Source organism: Populus nigra, chromosome 4 (genome assembly GCF_951802175.1).
Source record: "Populus nigra chromosome 4, ddPopNigr1.1, whole genome shotgun sequence".
Taxonomy (NCBI): domain Eukaryota; kingdom Viridiplantae; phylum Streptophyta; class Magnoliopsida; order Malpighiales; family Salicaceae; genus Populus; species Populus nigra.
The window spans coordinates 5,876,850-5,889,575 of record NC_084855.1 but is presented as its reverse complement, the minus strand read 5'-3'; the positions used below and the strand labels follow the sequence as shown (position 1 = coordinate 5,889,575).

At 30.5% G+C, this 12,726-nt stretch overlaps 1 protein-coding gene across 3 annotated transcripts; it reads right to left on the bottom strand.

Annotated features, from left to right (window-relative positions):
• Positions 1-214: 214 nt before the first annotated feature.
• On the bottom strand, positions 215-4,454 carry LOC133690962 (F-box protein 7-like). 3 transcript variants are annotated; one of them, XR_009841553.1, is made up of 14 exons: positions 4,285-4,454; positions 3,878-3,964; positions 3,680-3,792; positions 3,131-3,247; positions 2,947-3,043; positions 2,598-2,671; positions 2,315-2,368; positions 2,099-2,200; positions 1,902-1,960; positions 1,327-1,519; positions 1,098-1,202; positions 850-957; positions 666-767; positions 215-513 (listed from the first exon to the last, which is right to left on the bottom strand). XR_009841553.1 is itself a non-coding variant. In XM_062111244.1 (11 exons), exons 1-11 carry the CDS (start codon positions 4,292-4,294, stop codon positions 1,143-1,145), a joined length of 966 nt encoding a protein of 321 aa, XP_061967228.1. In that variant the 5' UTR covers positions 4,295-4,453; the 3' UTR covers positions 995-1,142. The 3 variants fall into 3 exon arrangements, 1 of the variants encoding a protein (XP_061967228.1); XR_009841552.1 differs by having other exon boundaries at positions 666-957; XM_062111244.1 differs by lacking the exons at positions 215-513; positions 666-767; positions 850-957 and having other exon boundaries at positions 995-1,202; positions 4,285-4,453.
• Between the last annotated feature and the right edge of the window lie 8,272 nt (positions 4,455-12,726).

Below are 12,726 nucleotides of genomic sequence, written 5' to 3'. Positions count from 1 at the left end.
AACTATTTGGAAACATAATACAAACTGTGTTCTTAAATAATTCAAATTTTTTTTATTAAAATTTAATATATTTTGTATGTTTTGGATCGTTTTAATATACTGATATCAAAAATAATTTTTAAAAAATAAAAAAATATCATTAATATATATTTTAACATGAAAAGTTATTTAAAAAATAATTACAATCACATTAAAAGAGTCGAGTTTACTGAGATACGATGAACTGCTGTGTGCCCTCTGAATTGAAGGCATGTCAATTTCTGCGATTTTCAATCCATTTCGACAAGTATTCAACTTCACCGTTTTTATTGACAACTGATTTGCGTCACGCTGGTCTGATTTGCTACTATGTTATTAGAACCAAAAATTAAATAAAAAAAAAAGAAAAAAGAAAAAGCTCCTTTGTTTTGTAGAGGCGTCCCCCTGATGCTGCATTGTTTCTTGGCAGGACACTTCACGGAACCCATCTTGGAATCCTCGTGTACACTGAAGATCTCAAACCTAGCATGTAACCTGGAGCAACATTTTTTCATCTTTTTTAGAATTTTGAAGAGCGATTAACTTAATCACATAAATTATGAATAGCAAAAGCATTGGAGTTTGGGACACCCCGGATTTATTTTGTATCTGTTTAGGGTCCAATCAATGGTTTGGGAAATGCATACCAAGAACGTCATGAGCAGCTACTGCAGCACAGGAGCAGGCTGCTTCACTTGTCATTTTCATTGATGAGGAAATTAAAAAAATCCTTCAAGCCATCTGGGCTCCTGGACAAGGCAATTGGCATCAGCGATAATTACGATAGTTCATGAATCTTTGCAAACTTTCCTGAAGAGGAATTACAGCAACCTATTTGTTTTTCTTGATACGCCCGCGTCCCATTTTCCCACACTTTTCACCATTTCCCCCCTTGTAAAGAAGCTGAGAATTTAATTGTCAAATGTTCGTCCGCTGCATCTGATCAGGAATCCGTGATGAAAGCAAATAACAACAGTTGGTACACAACACAACACAACATTTCAGCTGATAAATACAAATTTAGTACAACGAACACAAAAGGCAAAAAACAATATAATTCACCATATGATACAACATACTTCTTCGGTATAACTACATGTTTACAAATGATAAGGATCCAGATACTAGCCAGGTAAATAATAATCCATCTTTTCCACAGGCAGGTTCAAAACTGATGTTTCCACCTATACAGCACACAAGGTCAGATGTTTTAAAAAACAGTCCAAACATAAAAACTAGGAAAGAACTCGATAACTTTTAATGCTCCATACATTAGGCTAACAGCAACACATCAAACTTGGTACATACCTCTTCAAATGGAACAAATGCGAAAGGAGCTAGACCCCTCTGGTGTGATATCCGTGAAATCACACTCTCTTGCAACTCAACTAGTCCAAGAATGTCCTCCCCCGGCTCAATTATCCCATCACTGTTCACTTTACTTGTAGAAAGTGAGAGTAAATCCATCCTATTGTTGGCCCCTAAAGTTGTCCCCCTCAACCTGCAACAAAGTAATAAACAAAATGGCATAAAATAGAGAAAGGAGCTCCCCCAATTTATTACATAAATTGATTCTTGAACAATTTGATTTGTTGCGATATCTTCATTTTGGTCCTTGTACACCAGGTCCGCATAAATTTCTGTTTTTCATATAGCATGACATGAAGTTGAACTTATTTGTCAGTGACTGTACCCACACATCACCCACCATCTGTGAGCGTCCCTAAAGTCTAAGATATCAAAAATCAAAGGAGAAAAAAAAAGCTATTCTATCACCCATAAGCCATATAGAACCCACGCAAGAACATATGCTTCTCTTTTCCACTCATTAAACGAGCACAAAATGTGAATGTATAACTTATCAAGGCTAGAATGTCCAGTACCTCAAGCAGGCTCTCCACATGGTGGGACACAAGCCAGGGTACATGAAAGTGGCTTCAACCTGCAACGAACCAGGTTCTTTATGAGAAGGGATGCCATTGCAGATTGTATATCTATGTAAATCTGAGTAATGAAAACTAAATGCACAAACAGAATATGAAAGGGACAAAATTGTTTGCAATCTCAAAAAGGACCGTACCTTGTCATCTGTCAATGTGTAGCGGCCACTGAAAACACCATCTGTTTTAGAAGCACGAAAACTCATGCATTTCACAACTTCCTTTACTGTTTGACCAGAAGTCTTGAAAATAAAAAATAACAGTCAAAATGATTATTATCAGACACAGAAAAGCAATAGGCCCACATGATATATGCACGGAAATAAATGCACTTAAATTAATTGCAGGATTGCTACCTTGTAAAGGAACCTGCCAGAAGGAAAAAATCTCATGTAACGGTAATAGCAAACCTACAAAAGGAGAGCAAAAAAGTTAAAACAGCAGTGATTAAGAGAAGAAGGAAAAAAAATGTGCACAAGCATCTTTCATTTCCCTTTTCAAAGTATTCCTCTCAGCACCACTGCTTAAATCTTTTCCATGCAGTTATACATGCAACCAAAGTTTCATGAATTGGAACTGTAATCATACACTGAATCAAATCAACTAGAAGTGTCTTATCCAAACATGACAAAAGCATACCAAGTGAACTGGATTGGTGATGGTCCACTCTCGCACACCTGCGCGAATATACGTATTCCTACTGACATAGAGACCTGACATGTAAAAGAAAATTACATTTGAAGGTTATTTTGCAAGCCCCCAAAGTAAATAAGTTGAGATAAAAACAGAAGTTTGGATAAGTTTTTCCTTTTCAAAATAAGAATTTCTCTACTTCTCATCATACACGAAATCCATCTTTTTTTAACCTTGTCCAAAAAAGTTCATCGAGTAAAGTATGAATTATTGAACTTTCAAATTTTGCAGAAACTAAAATAAGATGCATGTTATTCTAAAACTTAGAACAAGAAAGCTAACAATCAACTCGTACCATCAATACGGATCCTTGGCCTCAAAAGCCACATTTTCCTCCACGAGCTCTCATACTTTGATTGCAAAATTTTATAGTTCTCAACCATTCCAGACAGCTACAACAGGATGAAGGAGAAGTACACATTTAAGCTTGGATACAATAACACGAGATTCAAAACAAATTTTATAAATGTCCAACTTACCTGCCAAGCCTTTAGGCAAGCATTGCGCCAGAATATGGGGTTACGAAGAGTGTATCTCCATTTTCGACAAACACAAGCTGCCCTTCCCAAATCATATGGAGCCATTCGTGAAAATACCTGTGCAAGAAAATAAATTTGTCTCAGTTACAGCATCCCCTAATTTAAAATGCATGCAAACACAAGTGCTTCTTGATATTGGCATAAGCTAGGGCGGTGAATGAATGGAAATTAGACCAGGTAATATTTCCTCGATCATGTTTCATTTTCAAGAAGAACTTAATCATCACCTCTAAATGTCAGCCATGGCAGATTATCAAATTCTACCAAGTACCATGTCCAATACTATTCATTGAAGTCACACTGCGCATACCTGTCAATCAAGCAAATAAACCCATGCAAAAATGATTTAAAACGCACACCAACCAAATCCAAATCGTTTTGGATGGCAAAGATGGGACGAAGCTACGGATGTTATCTCTTTATTTAACACATGTAATCCAGAAGAAAACTTGTCAACCATATTAATTGTTCATTTTTTATGCGCAGTACCTCAAAGAGCAGCTCATCAGGCAAGCATCTGTGTATCAACGCTGGATCAACATTTACCCTTCTGCTAGCACTTCCGTATGGTGCAACAGGTCGAACATTAACCCCATAGAGATCTGCAACACAAACCTTCAAAAGAATCCACAAAAAACAGATTTTTTAAAAAAAAAAACAATGGAAAGGTTGGGAACTGGGCATTACCGAGCCACGGTCTCTTTGTAACCAAGTACTGCACAGTCTTCAACTGCAGAGCTGTCTCGAGCTCAGCAGGAATTTGTAATGCAAAATCTGCCAAAAGCCCAAAACACAAAACTTAATTGTATTCTAATTATCTAAAAAAATGGAATAAAATATTAATGACTTTCTTTTATTATTATTATTTTGCCTGATCAGAAGATGTAAACGAAGAATAATAATGTGGGACCTGAAACAGTAAAAATCCACCCAGAGATTTAAACTTTTGATCTTTTCTTTCTTCTTCATACAAAATCCGATACTCGAATTACACAAACCGACTTACTTCTACAATTTCCATTACAATAGAACCATTGATTAGCGATCGGTCAAGTCATGAAACTGGAATGGCAAAATTGAAATTAAGAGATTACCTGAAGTCATGTGGATTGAGACATGGGGATCTCTTCTTCTTTTCTTGCTATGAATATGGATAGAGCCCCTTTTCCCTTTCTGTTCCTGGTTTTTTCTTGGGAAAACGAACGGCAAAACGAAGAGAGAAAGAATAGTGGTAGGAAATGATGTGGTGTGTTGCTATATAAAACAAGTTACCAAACGCTGACTGTGAGATCTTGTTCAAATTGATGCCCGATTGTATGCTCGTGGACCCCACGATTTTTACCATGATATTGGATCGGTACGATCTTCTTGCATGTTTCGAATTTAAGCACATAATTATATATATCTTTAACATTTGATATTTTATATATTATAAATCTCATCCATTTAATCTTTTCTTGCCCAAATGGGTTAAATATATAGGGTTGTGCTGATTTTTTTTAGATATTATAAATATTTATAACTTTAATTTATATAGTTAATTTTCATGTGTTGAGAGTAATTAAAATTAAAATTTAATAAATTAGCTAAAAATATATAATAAATAATTCAGGCTTAATACATCAACTAAATTAATTAACTACAATAAAAAAAATAAAATTTAAAATCACAAAACTTAACATCCAATAACTAAATGTAAAATAACAAACTTAACACAATATGATTTTTAAGATAATATGATTGGTATTAGAAAATTAAATGTATGTTTTCGAATGGTAAAACATATATTAAATTGAAAAAAAATACAAGAAAGTGAAAATTTAATTCTATACTTAAAAACATTCTTATAATTTTTAAGATAATAAGAAATTAAATTAAAAAAATTAAAAAAACTAGATAATAATATTTATTAAATATCGTTAAATTTAAAATTTGTTTTTCCTTTTTTTTAAATAAAATCTTTTTTTTTTAATTTATGCAGTTGCGAATTCGCAGGAGATAATAAAATCAGGCTCCTTTTTTAACAAATGGATCTTGACGTCCTCGATTCAAGAACCGAAGCCCAGCACTCAAGCATCGAGGCAGTTTTAGGCCCACGACAAGAAGTGTGCAAGTTCTTTTTCTTTTTTTGAACACCAGCGCCTGAAAAACGAAGCACTCAAGACTCAATTCACAAGACCAGAGGAATACAGAATTATCCGATACTCCTCTCTCTAGAAATATCTACCAGTTTTTTGGATGACCATGTTAAAAACTTGCACTGTTCATTTTCGTTTTCAGAGTTGCGATTTCCTCATCAAATGTCTGCGTCGCAAAGAGGGGTGGAGCTTGTAGGAAACTAGGTTACATATAGTTCTGTTTGCCAACCAGAACTGCGTAGTCTCTGTTTTTCAAGGACCCTTGCCGTCCACACCCCGGCAAAAGGAAACAAATCCTGCGCCGTTGAGGCCCAATACACTACGTGCTCCTTCAAGTTTCAAGCCGTAGAGCGAGTGAAAAAGAAAACGGTGAAAGATCTTGGTCCAACCCGTCCCGAGATCCTGCCGGCCTTTTAAAGTTAAAAGTCATTGCCTTGAAGTTTAAAAGAATTCATCAATCGAACTAAATTGAACGGAAGCGACCCGGTGCGTTTCCAATAATTTGATTTTTTTTATCAAATCCTGAGAATGGTTAAGATTTTTTCTTAACGGTTGGCTGAATCTTTGATGCTGCAATTTAAAGAGAAATCTTATGTAAATCTTGGAATCTTATTTTTTTAAAAAAATAAATATAAATAGAAGAAATAAATCATGTGTGAAGATATTTTATTATTTTTAGCAAGTTATAGTTTTTTTCAATTTCTCGTTTTTTTTTCAAGATAGACTCTGAGCATCATAGAATTTTTTCAATTTAAAAAACCAATAAAAAAAATTGACAAAAAATGATTCGGTTTTATTTTTAAAAAAATCAAAATTTTCATATAGCACTATAATTGTATCAATAGAAAGATTAAAAAAAAAACAAAAACCAAAAAACCATGTCCAAATTTCATTGTAGTATATTGTAAACAATACATGTTATTGCAATTTTTTCTATTTTTTAATAGATTAGGATATTGTTTGTTTTTGCAGTATAAAAATATTTTTGAAAAATAAACAATTTTTTTATTTTTAAATTAATTTTTTAAAATTATTTTGATGTGATAATATTTAATATAAATTTAAAAAAATATTATAATATATTTATAAATAATTTTTATTAAAAAAAACAACTGTTAACATAATATTAAATAAAAAAAATATTTCAAATTTATCATGAAAACATGAATAAAAGCATCAATATGAAATTAGACATTCCTACCTTCAAACCCGTTTTTTCATCAGCAACAGCAGCGCCCTTACTCTCTCTTTTTCCGTCGGTGGAGAAGGATGACGTAAGCCAAAGCCGTCAAGCACAACTTTTTAGAAAAACGAAGAAAGAAAGGAAAATGGAAAACATATAAAATCATAGGAGAGAATAGACTAGTGCGTTTTTGAAGTGTGGACGCCTCTAATGTGCTCTTTGATTATTATGAAGAAATTGAAGTGACATTTTAATTTGAATATTACGTGTGAAATAATTATAAATAGATAATAATTCGTCGAATGATTTCATTAATAATAATTATAATAAAAGTAATAATGATAATTTTAATGATGGTAAAAGAAAAGGAGGAGTAAGAATAAATGATAAGAAAATAATAATAATTTAAAAGAAATAAAGCCATTATAATACAGATGATGATAATATCAGAAAGAAAAGCGATAAAAATAATAAAATAGTGGTGATAACGGTAGTTATGATAATCATAAAAATAACTAATGTACAATAAATAAAAATGATATATTATTTCTTTATAAAAAAATCATTTTCATATTTTATTCACACCTCTTCACATAAAAATGAAATTATGTATTTTTATTCTTCATTTTTACTTTAATTTTAACCGAAATAAAACTTTTACTTCTATTCTCTTTCCATTTAATTTTTTAATTACCAAACATTTCCACGCACGTACCTTTCGCCATTGCTGTGGCCACGGAGGAGAAATTATTGACGTTTACGAAGCGGACATCCCATCCCTGGAGCAGAGGGTTTGTCTTATCGAGATCTGTACAGATATTTTGTGAAAAAATCGTACAGCTAGAAGAGCTTTGATTACCTGCCAACACGTTGCATGAATCACCAATAATACTCGGCTGCTTTTACTTCACGGTTATCTAGTGTTTTTAAATGAATTTAATGTATTTATATTAAAAATAATTTTTAAAAATAAAAAAAAAATATTATTTTAATTTATTTTCAAACAAAAAATATTTTAAAAAATAACTATTATTATAATTTCAAACACTCCTGCAATACAGATGAATCCTCCACTGACATGTAATTTTTCAATACAACATCTTTCAAATTTCATGCTCTGCACTTATGTTATAACTCTATCGCTTTGTCTTTCTTGACCATTTATCTCTATTGTTTTATCGATTTCTTTACTTTTATTCCAGAGGTTTATTTTAATTTATTCTTAGTCTCCGCTTACTTTTCTTAACCAAAAAAAACTAAAATCTTATTGCGGTTTCCTTGCTTAGAAACCTTTAATATATTTTTTTCTTATAATTCCATTATATTGTATTGCATTTTTTAATTAAGACCTGTTTATTTACTAGAAAATAGTTTTAATTAAAACTCTGTTTGTTTGTTAGAAAGTAGTTTTGTTTTTAAGTAAATTCTGAAAAAATAAATTATTTTCTAATATTTGGTAATATGATGAAAAATAAGTTGGAAAATACTTTTTGGTATTTGGTTATATAATGAAAAATGAGCTGAAAATAACTTATTAATATTTTATTTAAAAAAAATTATTAAAATAATGAGAAACAAATCTTACAAGTTAAAAATTTGAATGATAATGAAATTGAAAAAATATATAATTTCATAAATTATCTCAAATAAAATAAATAATAATCAAAATAATAGAGATCAGATCTAAAAAATAAAAAAAATAAAAAGATAAAAAAATTAAAAAAATATTAATTAACATTTCATAAATTATTTCAAATAAAATAAGTAACAATCAAAAGAATGAAAACTAAATTTGATAGATAAAAAATTTCAATTAAAAAATAATAAGGGGAAAGTAAATAACAATTATAAAAATGAGGACTAAAGTTAATATAAAAATTAAATTTTAAGGAATGAAATTAAAAAAAAAATATTAAAAATAAAATATATATAGTAATCAAAAGTTCAAGGACCAAATTTGATATAATCAGCAAATAATATGATATTTTTAAATTTTTCATAACTTCTAGAAAAATGTTTTCTGTCAAAATAAAAGAAAAATACTTTCCTGGAAACCAAGCCAGATTTTTCTTTGACCAGAAAATATTTTTTATTGACCGAAAAAATATTTTTTATTGATCAATTTTTTTAATAATAAACAAACATAAAAAAAAAATTAAAAGTAATTTTTGAAAAATTATTTTTTTGAAAAACCAACCCACCGTAAATCTGTCGCCTATTCACATATCAAAACTTTAAATAACTATTTTAAACAGCTTAAATGATAACTTATTGACAACAGATATTGTGATTCTTTCTCAAGGAACCAGGCATAGTTCGACGCGGCAATTGATTGTAAAATAGACCATCAATTCATAGACTCAAGCTATTTGCAATAATAGCTTCGTAATGAATACAAGTTTAACGGATTAAAAAATCCTAAAAGACTCAGATTTAATAGTTCCAAGATCCTTCAACACGTCGTCTTTTAAAATATCCCCTCAAACAACTTTTTAGCTCATTATTTGTATAAAAAAAATTACTCATTAACTATAAATACATTATAAATTCATAAATTTAAATTTATGAATATCCTTATTCTTAGTATTTTTAGTACATATATTTTCAGAATCTATCTTTTCAAAATATCATTATATTTTTTTCTCTGTAAAATTACTAACCTAAACATTTGATCATCTCTACACCCATCAAATAAGATATTTTATAGATACTACTGTAAATTACTCTAACTTTCCAGGCATTAAGTATCAATCATTTTAGCCTACCTACCGAGTTTTTCACATCAAGCTACCTAGCAAAAATATGTTTATCAACCTAATTAATTTAAAGCTGCTTGGAAGTTCGGTATCACATTTTTTAAGCTATAGGTGTACTTAGAACTCATGACATTATCTTCAAACTCCCTAGGCAGTCCGTAGGCCCAGATGGTCTCATCCCGTGTATGCGGGACTCTTTCAACTTTCAAGCATGTTGATATTCCAAAACGCAGCAACATTTCGGGCAACTCTTGTCACAACTTTACGGCCAATTAAAGGCTTTCGGTCCATCATTTCGTTGGTTCTCGCAAGCGGGCGACATGTTGCTGAGGCGTTCAAGGCATCATTAAGACGGGCCCTCCAAATACATGGCGTGTATGGGTCTGACTGTCTGAGCATGAGCACAAGTGTCGTTTTCTGGTGAAAAAGAAAAAAAAAACAGAACGGGTGCCCTACCCTTTCATCACTTCCTTGTTCAAATTGATTTCAACAACCTCAATGATCATCTATCAGCCATGTCACCCATGAAAATTGTTAACATATCGCATGGTGCCACATGGATTAAGTCCTGTCCACTGCTATTATTTCGGGTGCCATGCCAGTACATAATATTTGGTACATACTATTGTTAGACTAGTCATTATGTCTAGCTTTGTTAGGTCGCTGTTAAAGCCCATTTTATATCGCCCTAGACTCTTAGTGGCTGCATTTAGAATTGGGTTTTTTTAGAAATTCATTGAAATATATATTTTTTTATTTTTAAAAGTTTATTTTTAATATTAAAAGGATGCAAAAATATAAAAACATTAAAAAAAATAGAAGTTACATAAATCATCTCCAGTAAATTTTCTGGTAAAATACTGGTGAAATTCTGCTCAAGGGATGGCATATGATAAGTGAACAACCATGTAATGAAGTGCTCTCTACCACAAGTTCAAGTGATGAGTAACTTAACTTTATTTTTGTCAAAGGAATTAGGGAGCAAAACACTTTTGTCTATCCAGATTAGTCATAGAAAATGAGTTAATTAATATTTAAATAATGGTAATCTCAAAATCATGTAATGAAAGGCTGCCGTATATATCTAAGTTAAGCTGAGAGCTAACAAATGAGACCTGGCACTCGCTGTAGTTTGAACGCATTGATTGTACGAGAATTAAATCATCATAATAGATAACAGGGCACCATCACACGAACGTATACACGTATTTTTGAGTTGTTGGTGGTTGCTGTTATTTTTAAAGTGTTTGTTTTTTAAAAATATATTAAAATAATAATTTTTTAAATTTTTAAAAAATTATTTTTAATATTAACATATAAAATGATTTTAAAACATAAAAAAATATTAATTTAAAATAAAAAATATAAAAATTAATTTTTTAAAAAATATTTTTAAAACGTAAAAGAATATTATAATGATCAGGAAGAAAAGTATTAAGTGCCTGTTTTCTTATTTCTCTTCATTGGTGAATCGTGTCCTAACTCAATTGATGGCCTCGTTGATATTCGGTGCTGCCCAACCCACTCGCGGGCTTCTTTATTGTATTTGCAGGGATAAACTTGCCTGGAAAGAATGAGCCATGAATAATCATGCATCAAATAATTATTTTAATTTAATAGTTTAAACTGTTAAATAAAATTTTAAAATATAATTTATATTATTTTTTAATATATTTTTTTAAATGAAAACTTTTTAAACTTGAAATTTACATAGGTTTATATTTTTTTTGCTTGATTTTTATCAAATAAATAAAAGTGATGAGATTCGAACCCGTGATCAATTGGTCATTAAAATTTTAATACCATGTTAAAAAATTAACTTAACTTAATAACTTAAGTTATTAAATAAAATTTCAAAATATAATTTATATTATTTTTTAACACGACAATGTAAATGCAATAGAATCTAAGGGAAACAGCAGGAAATAATGAAACCAGACCCCGGGTTTTTTTTTTCCTGGGATGGTTAATCTCCTAGGACAAACAATTAAGACCTAGCTGTTCGCAGATAGTGAAAGATGATAAAGCCTGTTCGCAAAAGATCAAATTGTTAGTTAAAGTGTTAAACAACTTATTCAATAACTGAAGGCCCGCAGCTTCCTTTCTTTTCACATCTGTGAGTTCATATCAAGTGCTCATGGACTTGGGTGGTTTAAGGAGGTGGGGAAGGAGATAAATTCCATTATTTGTTTTTGCGGGCATATATATGCTGGCATATATATGCTGGATAAATGTAAAAGATGTATTTTTTTAAAAATATGACCACACATATTATCATGGATTAAAATCAATACATAAAATGAATTCTACAGTAAATCTAACTTTATAATTTTAAAGTGTAACCAATATGTGAACAATAAATAATAAATAAAGTTAGTTTTTTTAAAAAAATTGTCAAATAATTTTTAATCATAATAGAAAATATAATGATGATGGTATAGAATATGATTATTTTTCTTGATGAGAAATCTATATAGAGCATACTGTATTTCAAGGATCCACAATATCTTGAAAAAATACATAGAACTTTCCTTTAGAATCAATCAATCAATTTAAACATCGATATATATTTAATGTGACAAACCAATATTACCAACCAAACCTCTTAATCATAAAGCTTCTCTCGATGCCTCTGTCAATATCATATACTTAGCCTCTATTATAGACAATGCAACATGGGATTGTAAAAATTACTTTCCAACTAATGACACACTCTAAAAAAGTGATAAATATAACCTGTTAGCGATCTTTTCTTATATAATTATCAGCGTAATCTGAATCTACAAAGCATTTAACATTACCAGTATCATATATTAAACCAATATCTGTAGTATCTCTAAGACAACAAGATATCAATTTCACGATTTGTTAATGAACTTTACCAGGATTTTTCATAAACATGTTAACCACATTAGTAACATATGAAATATTTGGACAAGTGCAAACCATAGCATATATAATGCTTCTAACTATACTGGTATATGGAACACCTGACGTGTGCTCATTCTTCTCATTTTTTGGTGATAGAGCTACATATAACTTAAAATAGATTGCAAGTAAAGTATATATTGGCTCGTATTCTCTTACACACCAAAATGCTCAAGAACCTTTTTAGGATACTTCCTGTGAGACAAGTATAATTAGTTAGCGTTTCGATCGCTACACTTCTCCATACCCAAATCTTTCATCTTAAAATCACAACTAAATCGATCTTTAAGTTGTTGATCTCAAACATGTTATTGGAGGTATTCAACATGTCAATAACATACAATAATAAGCATATAAATGAACCATTTGAGAGCTTCCTAAACAATCATAATCATTCATAAAGTAATCACATTCAAGTATAAAAATATCAAACCTTTTATACTATTGCCTCGATGACTGCTTCAAACCATATAATGACTTCTTTAATAAGCACACATAGTTTTTTTTTTGTATCTTGAGCAATCTAACCTC

What these genes read in the sequence shown, in the direction of transcription:
- LOC133690962 (XM_062111244.1), bottom strand. An exon ending in TACAAAGAGACCGTGGCTCG is followed by an intron (nt 3,793 to 3,877) that starts GTAATGCCCAGT and finishes TTTGTGTTGCAG; the next exon opens with ATCTCTATGGGGTTAATGTT. An exon ending in ACACATTGACAGATGACAAG is followed by an intron (nt 1,961 to 2,098) that starts GTACGGTCCTTT and finishes GGTTCGTTGCAG; the next exon opens with GTTGAAGCCACTTTCATGTA.